At 32.1% G+C, this 19,848-nt stretch overlaps 1 protein-coding gene across 7 annotated transcripts in view; it reads left to right on the top strand.

Annotated features, from left to right (window-relative positions):
- Nucleotides 1–19,848, top strand: part of DGKB (diacylglycerol kinase beta) — a 581,858-nt gene that overhangs the window by 144,984 nt on the left and 417,026 nt on the right. For all 7 annotated transcript variants that reach the window (XM_039862429.1, XM_039862425.1, XM_039862430.1 and 4 more), the window contains 3 exons: nt 4,684–4,824; nt 13,838–13,887; nt 17,036–17,110. In XM_039862429.1, the coding sequence (XP_039718363.1) occupies nt 4,684–4,824; nt 13,838–13,887; nt 17,036–17,110 (266 nt within the window). The remainder of the gene's footprint in view (nt 1–4,683; nt 4,825–13,837; nt 13,888–17,035; nt 17,111–19,848) is intronic.

The following is a 19,848-nucleotide window of genomic DNA, read 5'->3' as shown; positions in this document are numbered from 1 at the left end:
GACAGGTCTTGTTTTAACTGCTTTTGCAAAGAACCTAAGGTTTGGAATTAGATGATTTGTTTTTAGCTCTTGACTTCCCGGATAGTTATGTGACCATCAGCAGTTTACTTTACTCTGGCTTTTCACTCTCTTGTCTCTAAAATAGATTTGTAGGGTCAAATAAAACCACTGTATTTAAGTGTTGGCACACAGCCAGAAATGTTATTATTATTGCCCCTTCACAGTGGTGGCTCTAGAACATCACCCCTAAAGACCTGCATTTCAAATCCTGTTCTTTATGATTGCTTATTTGGGGTTTTTGCCAGTGTTCAAACAAGAAACTCAAAGTATGTTGTTAGAGGGACTTTGCTGACCTTTATCTCACGGCAGTAACTGTATCCTACTGCCTGTTCTGACTTTATGAAGAATCGTAGTCTCTTTTACATTACTTGTTGATTTGCAACCCAGGCCATCCTATTTTGTTGTCAGTCTGTATAAATGTTAAAAAAAAATAATGATAGCACTATCCTAAGACAAACATAGTTGGAAGGGTAACTTTAACAATTATGAAATGTATAATAATACTAAACAACTGTTTTACTCTTGGTTGTCTATGCTACTCATTGTGACTGTTAATATGGATGTGGGAAGTAGAATTATATTATGTGACAAATCGCTTCATAAACCTGATAAATTTGTGCAAATTGAACTAGTATTAAAAAAAATGGGAAAGCCAAATTGCCAGAGTGCTTTATTGCCTTAGAAGTTTAGAAATGTAATTCATGTTATTAGTTTTGAATATTTCATTTTAATAATGAAGGGAAACTGGAGATAACGGTACTGTTTTCATTATCTGAAATGCAAGTATTTGAAAATAAAACTGGAGCAGAGGCAGTAATTGAACATGTACCCCAGACTTATTTGCTAATAATTGAACCTTGTGACTGGAATTAAAAGTATCTATAAGAGCAAAACTTTTTAGGTTATTGTTTCCAGAAATGGAGGAAAATGAAAATCATGTGCTTGAAGAATATTATGACAGCATATAATAATAGTAGGCAATGTTCAATTTGACTAATGCTAACTATTTTTGTAGTTAAAACTTTGAAGAGAATATTTATATATAAATGTATATATAAATATATATTTCAGTGTATATACATATGCTAAAATCATAAAAACAGAAAATTGCTCTCAAAGTACAAGATAATTTTTCCTAATAAAACTAATACATTCTAAATATAATGTTTATTTTTCACCTTACTACATTATTATACACTGTAATATAGATGTATACATGTATAGATGTGAGTACGTGGACATAAATAGTGTGTTTGTGCACTTTTGTGAGGAACTATTTAAGGAAGCATGAACTAACACAGAGAGAGTCTGCAAACTGGGTGTCAATCAATAGCGTGAGCTGCAGAGCTAAGTACTGGCCACTTGTGGGCAAAGAAACACCTTTTGTTTTGCTTAAAATCTTGTTCAGCTCTTACTTTAAAGAGAGTTTCACTAATGTTTGGATGCATTAAAATGGCCTTTGTTAATGGGAAGTAGAATTCTGAGCCTCTTCATTGGAGGCTATTGCTGCTAAAGAGAATTATTTAGTAGTCCATTTACCTTCTTCCTGAGGGGCTATAGTCAAGAACCTAGGCTTGCAAATTCTTGTTTTCTATTTACATTGTTCCCTGTGTATTCTGGACAATCATTAGCATAATCTGCCTAAAAGGAAAAGAACTTGATTTCAGGGCAATGAACTGTCCTAGAGGACATAAGTAGTGAGAAGACCTCCAGCCAGATTTAGGAAATGGAAAAAATTACCAATGGTAGAGTGGGATACCAATTTGTAGACAGATTGAGGCTCAAGGTCTGTTTTCAGAAAGTTAAATGAAAAGAAGAAGAAACATTTCACCAAAAAAGAGAAAGTGGGCTGATCTTGGGGAGGGAATGGAGCAGGAACAGAACTGTTGAGTATTTTCATTAATTTAACACCCAAGATTTAGTAAAGTCCAGCTCTATGGTTTTTCTTGTTATAATTCAGTAATTGTGGAAAAGGTCTTTGACATTGCATCTTTTTCTTTAATACACCCTACAATTCATTGCAAAAAGTGTATGTTTTGCCTCTCAAATTTGGCTGTAATCGAAGTTGACAAAGAGTTAAATAGTTCTTCAATGTGTGTTGTCATATATCCCCATAATTTTTCTTTTGGTAAACTTTAAATATTTTTTAAATATAGAATTATGACACAAATATATAATACAGAATTTAGTTCACAACATGTCATGAACAGCAAATGAGAAATATTTACTCATTTTGTCAAACAAAACAAATTTTAGTACAGTACTGTTTCTTCAAAAAGACTGAGGCTAAATATAAATTACATGTATATGCTCATGTTCAATATCTATATATATATATATTATGTACAGGAAAGGCAAACAGAAAATCATGTGGTCTTCACATTCTTCAACTGTTTATATTCAGTAGTATGAAAGATGATAATGTAAGACCATACACCTTAGTTTTATAAGTATAAACAAATGATCATAAAGTGTTCTAAATAAGTGAAAATGTATAATACATTTAACATTCTTTCAAATGAATGTCACACCGTATTCTTTTCATACTTTCTTTTTTTGTTCTCAGTTTCGTATAAAAGATTTAAATCGAGCTGATTAAATCATTTTAGTACCATAGGGGGAAGCATAGAAGAGAGGATTAGCTCATCAGGCAGGATGAGTTAGGTCATGGTTTATTCCACCATAATTCAAGTGCTCTGTTCTCCAGGGCTGGAAGCTATGGTCACGTCAAGGGTCAGCACGAAGATGTCTTTTATCATAAGTTGGAACTGCTTATTCCTACAGATGGCTAAGCTTTATTTGGTCAGTTAGAATTAGTCAGGTTTTTTTTTAAGCCCAGGATAGTCTTCAATTCTCTGCTTGTAAAAATAACTATATTAGTTAATATTAGTCGGTGACATTCTATTGAGAAGAAAAATAATTTTATATATATATATTCAATAACTATAAACAGAAAAAGAATTAATGTGATGCATAGAGGTGTTTTTGAAATAAGTAATAATTTGGTAAAGAAGACGAAGGGAGTATATTAAGCAGTATTTTTCAGACTGTGTGTAGGGACGCATTAGTGAATAATGAATTCAGTTTAGCGGGTCTTTGACAATTTTAAGAATGAAACGAAACAGAAGAGAATAGGTTGACAGAATATACTGAGGCAGTTATGAAACCTAATGTACGTGTGTGTGTGTGTGTGTGTGTGTGTGTGAAAGGATCATGCTGGATTAAGGTATTCATTGTTTTTCTGTTTTCTTACTATTGGCCTTGAACTGACAATAGTCTATAAACCATTAGTGTAGAATAAAGAAGATGGACTTGCTAACTATGAAACTCATAGAAATTAATCACTAAAGCCTATTTCTCATCTGTAAAATGGGAGTATACAGTTTACCTCACAAGTTAATGTGAGAATTATGTTAAATGATACACGTTAAAGCCCATGGCATGGTTCCTCCCACATATTAGCCATTCAATAAACGGTAAATTTTATTACTAGTAGCATTGTAAATGATAAACTAATTTATGACTTTTGTAATGCATTAAATTATATGCTGGCTGTCTTGAGATAGTTGGGGGAGATGACAGATATTCAGCCACAGTTATACATCAAAGAAAATAGAATAGAGCAAGAGTTGTGATCAGGCAGAGGTACACTAAGGAATGATGGGCATGTAGGACTGTATTTGGTTGGGATTCCAGTAACTCCTGGAATCCCATTCAGTTTATTAGCTATCTCACTCAAACACCTCTTATGTTGTCAAATGTACCTCAAAGGATATTTGGGGTTTACCTTCAGGTCTTTTCACATACATAAATCTGGTTTCAGAGGCTTCTCTGTAAGAGGGAACTAGCCATCTAGTGCGAACACATTTCAGTTTGATTGTCATCGACCAGATAATCTGCAATCATCAACTGTTGTAAACAGGTATTAAAGTTCTCTACCCTTGTCTTGGAATAGGTAGAGTGAATGGATTTCAGAAATTAAAATGCAGCCATATATTTTTACCTCTCTAATTAAATATCTGTCACGTTATCCAGATTTTTGTTTATGTTGCCTTTCTCTCTTACTCATGGGCAAATTCCTTGATGGCCAAAAAGATGTCTCGTTCATGGTGTTGGCAGATATTTGACACAAATACATGTTTTTATGAATAAACGATTCCTGATTATCAACATATGCATCATTTTATGACAGACTCACATTGCTTCTTCAGCTTTTTTATGGCCAATTTTATGTATCTTCCCAGCTGATTTATAGCTGTCACGCCTAAAGCAGAGAAAGGTGGAATTGAAAGGGATTCCTGGGGCATTCAGATCTGTCTACCAACTCACTCTGGTCAATAGGATCCAGACTCTGACACTCTCCAGTGTGTGGACAGAGCAGTCCTTGTGTCCCTAAGTCCCCCTAAATTCTCCATTGTTTACAACAGTAGGAGAGTATGTTTGACGCTGCCAAACATACTGACGCTGCAAAGTCCAGAGACTTTGCTTATCCCATGCCTAGAAGTATATAGCTCTTTACATGGTCTATGCTTTACTGTCTATTTCTTTCTTTTCACTGGTGTTGTTTATTTGTTTGAGAGTGCTTTGGATATTTTCAAGAAGATAAAACCAATTCTTTTTCAGGTCTGAGAATGAATAAAGGTGCCATCACCCCTCCCCGTACTTCTCCTTCAAATACTTCTTCCCCAGAAGTGATCCATCTGAAGGACATTGTCTGTTACCTGTCTCTCCTTGAAAGAGGAAGACCTGAGGATAAACTTGAATGTATGTATTTCTTCATTTAGTTTAGTTATTACAATTGGGGGTAGGGAAAGGGACCAAATATTGATAAACTTAAAATTGCATCTAGTATGGTTATCTAGGTTTTTTAAAATAAAGTGACCTTGATTAATAATAATAATAAATTCCTCCAGTTGAGAATGAAATAGTGAAAGGATATTTAAAAATCTATCAATTTTAGGTTATTTATTAAATTCCATTTATTATTGAGCCTTTCTTGAGCATGTTTCTCTGTCAAATGACCCTTTTTAACGTTGGTCAGATTGGCAATAAAATGATTTAAAAAGTATCCTTTATGTTGTTTTGAAAAAGAGAAAAAAAGTAACATTTATTTCTATACGAAGAGGTCTCCCCATTAGGCAGCAAGAGAGTTCACTGTGCACATGCAGTCTCAGCCAATCTCCCCTGGAAATCTTTCTTGAAAATTTCAGCCCTAACACTTACTTTGCTAGGAACAAATAATTTCTCAAATGCCAAATATGAGAATTTCATTTATAGAAGTTGACTCTGGATATTACCAATAATTAGACAGTAGCTCTGTTTGTTTCTTCTACAATGTAGCAGATATTTCAGATAGAGAATTTCTATGTATTGAAAAGAAATAATTGCTGTCTTTAATAAAATATAGTGGCTGAGCTCTCTCTGGTGGCAAACTGCACTCATTGCAATGCAAGAAAATATTTTTCAAACATTTACTCTAAGCCTGATTATTTATTTAGTAATTTATTCTGTCTCTAAAGCCCTTGATAAATGTAGAGCTGGTGGTTTGTTCAATAATGTGATTAACTTGATTATATCGGATGTTATTAAAGTGAATTAAAAATTCTTGCTACTGAAATGATAGTGAAAATAATGAATCCTAAATTTGACATTTCTAAAGCAAATATAGAACATTGTAAAGTCTCAGAATCATGATTAGGAAGTATGTTTAATTAAATTTAATAGCAACTTGTTGATAATATTTCTCTTACTAATAAAGGATTATTATAATATGAGTGAGTCACACCTGCTTATGAATGGGCTATATTAACATTATTCTTTAAATAAATATTTGTTATTCCTAAATGTTGAATATTTGCATTTCAAGATTTATTTGTATTCCTAAGAACCTACAGAAATCTCTCTCATTCCAAAATAAATATTGATGTTCAGTGAATTTCTGTTGAAGTGACAGCCAGAAAGAAAGTTTGCTCAGGTGTTATCAGGATGATGTTTGCGATGAATTTAAAAATAGAAAGGCAAATATATATTTCCAGATCTGAGACTGAATAAAGTTACCAGCACACCTTCCAGCATGGTCTCTGTGTTGCAGTTTAATTATTTTTAGGTCAACTAGAAGTATTTTCTTTTTAAGGTAGAATTCCTAAGAGGCGTGCTTTTAGTTTCTCAATTTGAGTTTATGAATCAACAGTCTTTGTCCACATTGCAGGCAGAATGGTGACCCACAGTTCATTCAAAACTACTTGATGAATGAAGTCAAACCTGACCTTCCACCTTGCTCTCTTCATTGCTATCAACCTTCTTCCCTCTGTTTTTTCTTTGACTTTTTTAGCTTTTTCTCAAGCTTACACCAGATTCAATTTTATTGTTCTCTTTTTCTTAACCATTTCTTTAGATTCTTTTCATAGATTATTACCGTAATTTTTTTCACCAGATTCTTCAAAGTAAATGAACTTCAATTTCAGAAGCACAATTTCTTCAATTTCTTACATCAATTAAGTCAGAATTCATTCCTCTCACCCACTGTCTTAGCAATGTACAGTACTATTTTTCCCCTTCTGCAATTGCAAATTTACAAATTCTTGACATTCATGTCTTCTTTTACAATTATAAATTAAAATTTTTTAAATAAGATTTTAAGGAAATTTAATCATTGTTCATTTAATATATATGTATTTCCAAAATGGTTATGACTTATTAAATACAAAAAAATAAAAATAATAATTATAATTAACACAAATAGATATGATCTAGTACCTAATATAATTAACTTTTGTAGGTGAATGTTGAATTTTGATATTGATTTCCTAATTGACACTATCTGAGTGACCTGTGTACATTAAAATAAAAATGAAAAATAAAAACTTCATGCCTCAGTTACCCCAACTATAGAATTGGGATGATACTAATGTCGATCTTATATGTTTGCTATGAGGATTAAATGAACCGATATTTGCTCACATAAATTCCTTCACATTTATTAGTTTACATAACTGTTTGTGAAGTGAAATAAAAATAAGTTCAGAAATCTTGTCCCTTAACCTCTTTGTTTCCATTCTGAATTTGCCTGCTGCTTATTGGCCTCCCATACCTTCAAATGTAGACTGACCCCGTAATCCATGATGCCCATTATTATTATTCTTTCACACTTAGTTCAAGCCCTCAATTTATTTGCTCATATGCTGAGGTGACAGAGGTTTAGTGAAATAAAAATGTAATTCGATGGATTAACCTCACCTGGCTTTCAGTGTTTCTCTGGTCACCAACCTCTTCCAGTTAAAAGTTAATCTAAATGTCCTGCTCCTTCAAACACCTGCCTTTTTAATCGTCGTATATACCAGGTGTGAATTTTTGTAACTTTCTCTCATGTTATCTAAAACTCATCAACTTGCTGACCTATTCTTTCTACTTTCTCTTCTGATTGTGGACGAATAAGTGGCCCTTTAATAGTTCCTTATTGAATAATAAACAAATGTAAGCCCTTAGCATGCAAAAACTGACCTGGCTCCACAATTTGACTCCAGCCTACCTGGCCAGTCTTACATTTGGCTTTGAATTGTGTACACATGCACAAACGATGTTTCAGTCACGTGAATCTAGTTTTCAGTCATCAAACAAACCCTGAACTTTCCCAACTTTATGACTTTGCTTATAATGTGCATTTGCTGAGGGCGTTCATTCTCAGTGTATCTCAGATTTACACTTGAGGCCTAGCTCATATCATGAATCTTCTTGTCATCTTCTAATCAGATCTGTTTTGCTTTCCCTCCTTGTACCCTTGTACTTTGTAACTTCCCACCCTGCTCCTGACCGTTTGTATGAGTGAGCACATTTTTGTGTGTGTTTCCACAGACATGCTCAGTAAATAGTTAAATAGAATTGTATTGAAGTTAATGGGTGCTTGAGAAAAGTTAATTTAAGTCATAAAATTATGTGAAATTTATTTATACTGTGACTTTAAAATACATGGTATTCACATTTGGGGTAATGTTTATAAATTATTAATAACTTAACTAGAATAATATTTAAGTTAGCTTACCCGAAATCTATCACTAAAGAGAAATCAATAGGAAAATAACCAGAAAATAGAAAACTGGCCTGCAGATAATGAAGATTAACCTGTATGTTAGTTACTGCTATGTGGAGTATTAATCTCAGAATCACTGAAATTTAACTCTGAAGAGACCTTAAAGGTCATGTGGTCAGCCTCTCAATAGTGTCAATGAAAACACTAAAGCTCAGAGAGACTGGTTATTAAGAATGCACGAGTTGATCTAGTTGTAACTAAAACATGATTTCTGACCTACTGCATAACTGCTCCTTTTATTTAAAAAAAGCTTCCTTTTATTGTTTTTGTTTCTCTTATGAAAAAGGAGAAAATATTACTCTATTACATTAGATTCACAAACTCCAAGCAGCTATTTTTTTGCCTCTGCCCTGAAAGTTTATTAACTAAGTCTTGAAATACATTAAATGGAAAAGAAAAAAACATAAATTGAAGAAATTCCAGCTTAAATGCCTTTTGAAATTTTTTAATGTTTAATAAATTCTATATTAATATTTTCATATGAATAACATATTTGCAAAGTAGAAGAACACCAGAGTATGTATAATAGGATATTCAAGGAAAAAAAAGGATAAAAATCTTTTGGAAGAGAAAAACTTGTACATATAAAGAATTACCTTTATGTTACATAATGTGCCTTTGCTCTGATCTTTTAACCAAATTCATGTGTGGGCACATAATTGTTTCTATATAAAGTGTAATTGCATGAGCATAAAAATAGGAAAAAAAAAGTGGGTTAAACTAGCTTGTAACTTTGTGACAGGTACCCACCTTTAGAAGCTATCATGCTGACAGAATTTTAATATTGGGCCTAAATTATTTTTGCACCTAAAAACCTATACCCTTATTATGTTGGTTTTTAAATTAAGGTCTATTTGCTCAATGATTCTCTTGACCTTGGGGCCTAACTTTACTTTAAAATTCTAAGAAATAGTCTCATTATAATATTTGAAGATAGGTATTAATTTTATCAACTAATTATTCAGATATCATTTTAAAAGGGAAAGATTCCATGCATTTACCAAGCCAAAGAATTTTCATTTTCCATACTGTTAATAATTGCATTTTTTATTATTTAATTCTATTTTTATATAACAAATTAATCCCTAAATCTTACACCATAAATTTTGGTTTTGAAACTCATGCTCTTTATTTATTCTTTAATCTTTTCATTGTTAGTACCTTCTCTTTTGTTCTTTCTGGAACCACTATTTTGGTATGTTAAAACTCCAAGACAGAATTTTGAATGACTGTTCTTTTTTATTTTTCTATTTTCAATTTCTTTTCTCATTTCTTTCCTTCAACACCTAAAATATCTTCTACATCTATGATGACTTTCTCCTCCTCCTGCCCCACTTTTTCTGATACACCTTGCAGAGAATCTAATCTGTTCTCTGCATGATCCTTATATGCTCCTATTCTTATTTTGTTATTTAAAACTTTCCTCTTACTTATAAGTTTTTTTAATCCTCTCCCTGCTCCCTACTTTTTTTTTTTAATTGCTTGATTTTGGAAGGATTCCTTGGTGGTAGTGGGTAGGTGGGCAGGTAATTAATATTTAAGTCTGACTAATTGGATATGAGAAAGGGGACTTTTACTTTTCATATTCAGAGTACAGACTGTCACATAATTCCCCTATCCTTGGTATAGTACCCCACCATCAGAATTTCTAAATACCTTGAGGTCAGAATTCCTGTGATTGGACTTCTTGCACAAAGGCCCAGTCTTCTTCTGGGGTAGAGAGCTGGTATACTCTCAGGTACAAAGCATGAAGGGTAGTATTTGAGGTCTACTTTCTTTTTGTGAAGATTTATCAATTGGTTTTCCAGCTGATCACCCTTTCTATGCAAATTTTTGCCTTCTGTTTACTACCAGCCTAAGTTTATATTTCTCAGTTTCTAAGTCAGTCACTGTGTGTTGTCCAGCTTCTAAAATGTGGTTGTTCTTTTCTCCTTTTATGTTTTCTTTGTGCTTGTGAATATATGCCTATTTTATCCCTTACTATTACTATTGTGGCACTTCAGTAGAAAACCAAGGTAAATATGTGTGTTCAATATTTTATATTTTGTATGACCCCACTATAATTTTAAATTAGAAAAGTAGACATCTCTGAAAATTAAAATCCTAGAATTCCTCTCATCCAGGACCAAAGAAAATTTTTACCCTTGATTAGACTTGGTAAAACTTAGAGTAAGTGATACATAGTGCTCAGTATATGTATGTTAATTTTATTATTGATATTATTATTGGTTAAACTTAAAGTTCTCCAACTTTATTCCTTGATGAATTAGAAAGAATTCATAGATAGCTATTCACTCCTATTAATGTTTAGAAATTAACTACGTAAAGAAATTAGGAGTTTTCCTTCAGTCAATAGTGAATTGTGTTTTCAGCCCAATTTTCTTACTGAAACAACTAGAAATTTTAGACACAAGATTTTTTTTAATCTGAAAATTTCAGGGAATTATCAAGACTAATTGGATTTGTGGGTCAAATTTCTAGGAGAGAGGAAGTTGGCTTTTGACACTTTTTAAATTATACTTTTTAGAATTACAAATGAGAGCAGCTAAGCAGCTGAGCAGTTTTGGAAGATTGTTCTTGGGGAAAAATATTTCAGTTCCAGAATCTTTCTAATAGGTATATGGTGGTCTCTAATTGTGGTTTATATAGGTTGGCTATTCATATACTTTTCTTTTTTGAAATATCTGTTCAATTTTCGGTCTCTTTCTTAATTGGGTTGTTTGTCTTTTTCTTACCGAGCTTTAGGATTTGTTCATATATTCTGAAAACAATCTTCGTCAGATATATGTGTTCAGAAAATTTTTTCAAGTCTGTGGTTGACTTATTTTCTTATTTTCAGTTTGTTTTTGATGAGCAGAAGCACTAATTTTTATGGTTTAATTTACCTGTTATTATTATTTTGTCGTTGATGGTTCATGTTGGTTCATGAACCTTAAGGTTGGTGACCTTAGATTGTGAATGTATTTTCTTACATTTTTTTCTAGAAGCTTTATAGTTTTGCTTTAATGTTAAAATTAAAGTTTGTTTTTTTAAAAATGTCAAAGTTTCATTTAAAGTTCAAAGTCATTTTGACATGAAGATTATGTTTAATATGAAGTCAGAGTCAAGGTTATCTTTTTAATATGAATATCCATCTAGTTCCATTGTCATTTTTTTTGAGAAGTCTTTTGAATTATTTTGGTATCCTTGCTTACCATATGTGTGTGGATTTTTATCTGGACTCTGCTCTCCCCTTGTTGTATGTGTTTATCCTTCAGCTTCACTGTCTTGATTACCCTGGGTTTTTAGCAACTCTTGAAGTCAGGTCATGGAAACCTTCCAAATTTGTTCTCCCTTTTAAAAGTTGTTTTGGGAATTCTTAGTCTTTTTTACTTCTATGTAAATTTTTAAATCAGCTTGTCCTTTCTAAAAACAAAGCTGAAATTGAATAAAGTTATTAGAGGATATGTTTAATTTCATATCAAGTTTTTTTTTTAAAGCTGCTGTAATTAAGACAGTGTGGTACTGATGCAATAATAGACAAGTCAGTGGAATCGGAAATCTAGAAACTGACCCAAACAACCTACATGGATACTTGATTATGACAAAGTTGGCACTGAAGGTCAAGTAAAGATTATCTTTCCAGTAACTGTTTCTTTTCCTGTTGTAACAAACCCTTCCCCACCAAATTTAGTGGTGTAAGAAAACCGCATTCATTTTATTATATCTAATTTTTATGTCTGGAAAAAGCTAACTTGGGTAGTTCTGCTTGTAGATCCATCATGTAATTTCAATCAGACAGGCTCGAACTGGCACAGTGCGGGTCAAGAATATCCTGGGAACATTCAAGCCTGTCTGGACAATCAGCATATGAAAATGAGCTCAGTCTCCCTAGTATTCAAGGGAATGAAAATTATAATGTCAGTGGCATACCACTATACCCTCACCAGAATGGCTTAAATTAGATAGATACTAGCCACTGTTGGCAAGGATGTGGAGCAACTCACTCTCACTGACTGCTGTCTAGTTTGGTAAAACCACAATATTACTAACGGGTAAACATTTGCAAGTCCTATGACTCAGATATCTCTTTTACTGGTTTATAACCAACTGTCAAATGTTCATCTAGCATAAAAGCCATTCACAAGAAGGTTTATAGAAATAGCAGATTGGAGACAACCTAAATATTGCTCAAGTTAGAATGAATAAATTGTAATATTTTTATACCTTTGAATAATATGCAGAAAAAAAAGTAAATGAGTTAATACTGCTCAGAATAATGCAGATGAAGATCAGAAATGTAATATTCAGTAAATGATGCTAAAATTCAAAAAATGCATGTAGAAGTCAAGAGACTCGAGAAGTTTGGAAAGGGGAGAGGAAATAATAATGGGGGGAAATGAGAAAGTTTCTGTTATATTAGCAATATTCTGTTCTTTGACTTGGATCATTAGTTGCATTAGTGTGTTCATTTTGATAATTTTTTAAATGTTACAGTTCTCTATAAGTATAATACTTCAACAGTATGTTCATTTTTTAAGATCAGTGTTTCATGTACAGTATCACAGGGGAGACAGAGAAACAGGTTAATTTTTAATTAAGTTTATTTTTAATAAAGCAGGTTATTATTATTTCTTTTACTGTTATATACAAAAATAAAAATTAATTACAAATATATGATCAAGGTCATTATATGTTTATATCTCCTAATTATCAATATCTTTATTTAACGTTATAAACCTCAGCTGTCAAGATTCTCCAGGAAGTTATACAAACCCAATGCAAACGCTCATTTCCACTGCTCTATTTTTATAGCTGTGTCATTCTTCTCTGTTTATCTCAAAATGACACCTGCAGCCTAATCAGTAGTCTCCTGGTGGTGTGTGAATTATAAAAGGGAATCCTCAGACCAGTCATGGACCTCTGCCATGCTGCTTTCCTGAGCTCACTACCACAAAGCCAACATTCACCTTTTCCTTACTTGATTAGTTCAAATAGTGGTTTCCCTATGAAACGACATCTAAGATTTAAACAAATACTCCATTATAGCCATTATAATAATGCATTTTATGTCTTGTCATCCTCCATCAGAAAAATGTCCTGATTTGCCAGTAATCTTTTCCTTCCTTTATTGCTTGGGGATCAGTCAAAAACAGTGGCTTATATTTGTGTAATACCTATGGCTTTTGATATGCATTTGCATGTATCACCTCCCTTAACTTTCACAACAAATGTGTGTCTTATGACAGGGTGATTATTCTCAATTTACGGAAGAAAATAGTGTTTGATTAAGCTCACAGAATAATGGATGGTGGATTCCAAATTACAGTTTATTTCCAGATCACCCAAGTGGTTGTTTCTTCTTATCCACTCTGTGCTTTAATATCCACACTCTGAATGTTTAAATTTCTTCTTTTATTTTTGAGTTTCCATTTAATGCTCTTGTAATAAAGAATTTGAACAAATAGTACCTTTTTTTGTTTCCTAGATATATAACAAATACTGATACACTTTTTACCTGATAGCTAATATTTTTATAAACTAATTTATTTTCAATTTAGCTTGAGAAATGATCTCACAAATCAATTGATTTGAGTAGGGAGAGATTTAGTATTTGATTTCAATGAAAAATAAATTTTAAAGAATATGCCTTATAATAACATTGATCTTATTGCCTGTAATCTTTTTTCCCAACATCTCTTTTATTTCTAGTTATGTTTCGCCTGTATGACACAGATGGGAATGGCTTCCTGGACAGCTCGGTAATTTTTTTCTTCAAATTTTCTCAGAAAATTTCAAAGTAGTTTGTTCTGAAAAATGTATTGAATAAATTTATAGCTATTACCATAGAAGATACATTTAATATAATTTTCATGAACTCACACAGCATTTTTATCATCTGACTTTTTGTAAGAGAGTGATCTGAGAAAACTTAGATTACAATTGTACTGAAAAATTTTATTACCAAGAAGTGATATTTTATGCTCTTAAAGATAAAGATGACTAAACCTTATTTGGATAAAACATGAGAAAGTTGAGACCATTGATCTAGAAAGAAAAAAATGTGAGATTTGACACTATAGAAAATATCAAGAATACAGGTAGAATTTAAAAGAATTATAAAGTCGATTTAATCATTTAATCATTCACCTTTTAAAAAGTATTCTTAGCCATATAGGCTGTTGAAATAGCTAAATATATTTACAAATTGCTTTGACAAATTTCCCTTTTTAAAATGTCTCATCCAATTTTAAATGCAACTTGCACTCTCTATAGTTTTAGTTATAATAAGCAATAGAAGAAAATATCATCTCTGTATGATTTAACTGAAATGAATAATTAAATGTTTATTTTATTTCTAACATATGCAAATCATTAATAGTTTTCAGAAGAGTAGTTAGACTCTCAATTGTACTGCACAAATCAGTGCCTCATGTAAATCTATCTCAGGCTTTATCTAATAATGTACTTCATATTTACTAATAACATTTTACATATTATTCTCTGTTCTAGAAAGGAAAATAAGGATATTACTAAAAGAATAAGTGTTAGATTATGGAAATTTTGAAGTACACGGGCACTTCAAAACAAATGTTTTGATATATTTAGTAATGATTAAAATAAACGTTATTTCTGATAATGAGAGAGTTTCTCTCATCATCTGATGTCCCTCCCTATGGCAGAACTCAAGCAGACTTTTACAAACAAAGCAATGAAGTTGAAGACATACTTTTGTAACACTGATTAGGATAACAATATATTAGCTTCTCCAGAGAGTGATAAAAATATATAATTCTCACTCCAGGAAATAAACACCAATCTGAATTGATGCTGTGATTGTGGGATTTCTTATGTTTAAATCTCTCTATTCTTTCAGATGCTATTATTTTTAAGTGCCTAGTGGTGTTCAGTTTTCTATTTAGGAATAACAAGCTACATGATACATTTGCTCATTTTCTGGTGGCATTTCATAGTTGCAGTTAAGATTTCTTCTAGGTAGTTCAATATGCTTATTGTAGCACTTTTGATTACACTAATATATATTTTTACTGCTGATTTGTTTTATTTAATGTTTCTTTTTCATTAAATTAAAAGGATTTTTTTTCACTAGGCTTTTAGCCAAGAGTTGCCAGCTTATTTGAAAATTCAGTCAAATGCTGTTTTTGCTCTCTGCCATTTTTTTGTTAACATATAGTAGATTGATAGCAAATTGTGGCTATACTCACAATATGCAATATTTGTGGCTATATTCAAAATATTAAACAATAAGTTGGAATAAATACATTTGTTTATGTTAACCTAGTCTTTTCTGTAATTAAAGGTCTGGATTTACTTTCTATGTTTTTTTCCAACAAAACTTACTGCCCAGTATATTTCTTTCAATGTGAGTTTGAAATTACATCTTCTGATGTCATTTGCTTAGAAATTGTAAGGTGTAGCAGTTCACATATTGAGGCAAAGCAGAGGAAAACTGATACTTTGAAAAATGACCACTATGTCTAATATTACTATTAAGGTTTATTAATCACTTATAATATGCTAGACAAGATAAATGCATTTCATATAATAGCATGTTTAATCTTTGCAGCAACTCTCAAACTAGGTAAGATTAGAATATTAAAAGAAATATTTTTACTGATGAAGAAACCGAGTCTTAGGTTAAGTGACTTATTTAATGTTGCATACCTACATAATAGTCCACTAAAAATAGTTTCTATTCCTGAAAACATATCGAGGGACTTAACTATACCAAACCATTAAGACATATATAAGCAGAAATAGAGTAGGTGAAGATTAGTAACACACACACACACACACACACACACACACCCAATTCTGGCCTATAATTCCAAGTGCTTAAAATTTTTCTTATCTGTAATAAATAAACGCATTTATATTTGTATTATTTCTGAGACAACCTTTGTAGCATAAATAACATTTTCATGATTACATCCTTTCTAGAGAGAGGAAATGTAGCTTTCATTAGTTTCTCAAAGGGATCCATGACCCACCTCCCACCAAAGAAAACCTCTTTACCATATTTCTGACTTAATTCTATGAATGTTAACTACATATATTAGATCAGAGGTTTGAGTAGAATAATCCTTCATTAATATACGTTCAAGCCTTATTCTTTTATACTTATATTTTAAATGTCACACTGAATAACACCACTTTAAATTTACTACATTTAAAATTACTAGCATTTGCAATGTATCTTTAATCTTTTCTGAAGATACGGAAAAATTAAAACATTAAATATCTACGTACGAAATAGTTTAAAGCTATTTAGCCAAGCCATAAGTATTCACTATCAGTTCTTTAAAGAGTTGACATTTGAGTAGAATAATGTGAAAATTCAAACCAAAATTCTATCCCCTCGTAAAATAAGCTCTCCATGAGTTAAGCTTCCTGATCTTGACCCTGAACATTCTCTAGCAGAGCAAATGATCCTAATAAATGGCTGGAAGAGTCGATATACGTTCTCAATATATCAAATAAAAATAAATCTCTCAGTTGCTCTCAAACACCTGTTTTCAAGCCAAAAGGTAAAGATACTCAGTGACTTAAAAATCATGTCTTGTGAAAATATGCATCTCCTCCTTTCATCAGACTCTCCATTCCAGAGAAAGTTTCTTCCTTAAAAATCTACTGGAAGAAACTCTTTGTATGGTTGTGCCCTCTCCTGGTGAAGATTTCTAGACAAAATGCAAAGTGAATTTCTATTTAGACTCTTCTTTTATGTGTAATTAATCAGACCTTTTAAACAGATATTTTACATATGTGTAATTATATAAATCTTTTACAGGTTGAACAAAACAAGTACTGCAAGTCAAAGTTGTTTAGTAAGACTTGGTGTTCATTTTCTCTCTTTTTCCCCCATTCTCTTTGTCCCTCTCTCTGCTTCAGGAGCTAGAAAATATCATCAGTCAGATGATGCATGTTGCAGAGTACCTCGAATGGGATGTCACTGAACTTAATCCAGTAGGTATATAAATGGTTTAACTATTGGCCAAATAAAAGAGGCTTGACGGCCCCTTTCTCTTTTGTCTTTTTGGAAACTCTATTCTATTACTGTTGTTTGATTTTGTTTCCTTTGATAACTCTAAGTGATTATTTCTGATCAAAATATTATAATTTTATTATTTCTAGCCAAAGTGAATTCTGAACAAGAAATGATATATGTTGTATTCAGAAACTCTTAGCAGTAACTTTTACTTCTCTTCCTCATGGAAATTAATTTGAATGGTGGTCTAATATGCATGTAGATCAATAGAAGATGTTGATGGGCACTGCCGCAGTCATGCCGTGCCATAGAAAAAGTCACAATTGAAATATGGTTTTGATTTCTGATTTTCCTTATATGGAAATTGCTAAAATAGTCATTCTGAAAGAGGATGAAGGCGATTAAAAAGATGATGATGATAGTTTACGGTGCACAGTGCTGTCTTTTGTATATGTGTTATTTAAAGTTTGCAACTCTCTGAGGCAGATACTGCTATCTTATTCATTTTATAGACGAGGAAATAATTGAGACCCCAGAGTGTTAAAGTTACTTGCCCAAAACTCTTCAGTTAGTTAGAGGTAGAGCTAGGAAATTTTAAGTAAGTCATTTAAAGAGATAGTACCTACAATGCCTATAAGAGCTTAAAAACTTCTTATTTTTAATAGATTTGTACCAAAATTATAACATAATTCGAATGTATATTAAAACATACTTAATTAGAAACTTTGACTTTAGCCACAAATAATATTTTTGGGCAAGTCGATAAGTGTTATTAATTTGTCGTTTTTTTTTTTAAACAAGTAAGTTTAGCAAATTGCACATGAATTAAGCAAATAAAAATAAATTTAAGTGGTTTATATTTTATATGAATTCAAAAAGACTATTTCTAAACTGTTCACATTTATGCAGTTAACAGCGTGATAATGGCATGAATATGTGATGTTGAAGAGGGCTCTGATAGCATTTCCCTTGTTTTGGTAAACTAATGCCAAACTAATGCAAACTTACTTAGCAAAGTAAACAAAGTCATGTGCAATGCCAGGGACAAAGGAGGGCACCATTCTTACTGGGAAATGGTTTCCCAAGTTCTAACTCAACTGGTTTTTCTTTTTCTTTTTCTTTTCCTTTTTCTTTTTCGGATGTGGAAATACACATGCTGTGTATAATGAGAGGAAGATATATTAACAGTGTTGCAGTTTGTATATGAAATAATAAAGTTTATGGCAATATGCATTTAGTTCTAAGAATACTGCTTGATTCATCTTAATACTTTTTGCACTGAAATCAAGAGACTTCTTTTAAATTCTGTTGCCCTTTTTGGTTATGTTAATCTAACACAGTGGTCTCCATCCTATTCACCTTAATACCCATGATATCATTCATCTATCAGTCAAGCCTCTTGTCCTCACTGGAGTGATGGAGGGAAGTGGGGTCTTTTTCCATCTGCTTTCAAAGCAGAAGTGGGCATTACCACTTCCCAACAAAAAGTTTTTGTTGGCGGTGGAGTGAGTGGCTTGAGTTTGAGAAGATCCGGGTGCTCTAAGGAAGGGAACAATTGGTGGTTGGGCAGTTGAATTATGATAAATACCTAATGAAAAATACAGGTAATAAACTTTTAGCATTATGGTCCAGGCAAGTAAGTCTGCTACTTCTCTGGGTGGTATAAATACTAGAAAGTCAAGATAAAAGACTTACCTGGTGCATTGTGTTTGCCGTCACAGTAACTTGTCTCATCCTGCCTGATGATTCAGTAGCTCTGCCAGTTTTAGACAAGTGTGTGCATTTGTACACATTGTCAGGCCCCTGATAAGTTGGCATATGTGAATAAAGAGAATTGAACGTTTGAGGTTGATGGCATTTAGTAGGGAAGATGTTCTTGAAAGGAATTTTTTCAAAATGTACCCAAGCTCCAACATGAGAATTATTAGGTACAAAATAAAATCATCAGCCATCTAAAACAAATGCTCTGTGTTTTTGTTCTCTCCTCATTCATTCATTTCTCCTAGTTCACCCTAGAGTATTTTCAAGGGGCAGGCATTTCAATGAGATCTTATGCACTTGCCACATTCTAAGTAATGTCTCCCGTGTTTCATTTTGAGAACAATGAAATAATTATTTCACCATCATTTTGTTCAAAAAAGTCTCTTTCAATATCTATTAATTAGTTCTATAGCTAAATAATCTGATTTTCAAACACTTTCTGAAGTAAGATACTAATCAGTCAAGTTTAGGACTTTTTAAGCAAACAACACTTCTATCATCATATTAAGTATTCTATTTATTGCACCTTTTCAAATTTTCATTCTAATGTTCTCTGTACTTCTTTCTTTTTCTGCATTGATTAAAATGTCTATATTAGATAAAGATGGTGAATTATTTTCTTCATTGGAGTTCTACCATGTTGGTTGATTTAGCACAATTAGATAAGCACTTTTCCTTAACATCAGCCAAGGGTAATATATTTAGAGTTGACATATAATTTCTGCTAATATAACACTAAGAATACCTATATCACACTTACTCTATATGCTAGATACTTTTCAAAGATACTTATACTAACACATTTAACTCTCACAACAACCCTTTGAATCAAATACTGATATGAATGCTGTATAACCGTGAGATAAATGTATTAAGCTGTGGACAACAACTTGGGACTCTCTGTGCAAGTCATCTTTAGAAAAGAAATCTAATCAAAAATGACTTGATTGTTTAA

The sequence above is a fragment of the Pteropus medius genome, unplaced genomic scaffold (assembly GCF_902729225.1).
Source record: "Pteropus medius unplaced genomic scaffold, Ma_sr-lr_union100, whole genome shotgun sequence".
Classification (NCBI taxonomy): domain Eukaryota; kingdom Metazoa; phylum Chordata; class Mammalia; order Chiroptera; family Pteropodidae; genus Pteropus; species Pteropus medius.
Note: the sequence above shows the minus strand (reverse complement) of the source record. Positions and strands in the feature narration are given on the sequence as shown.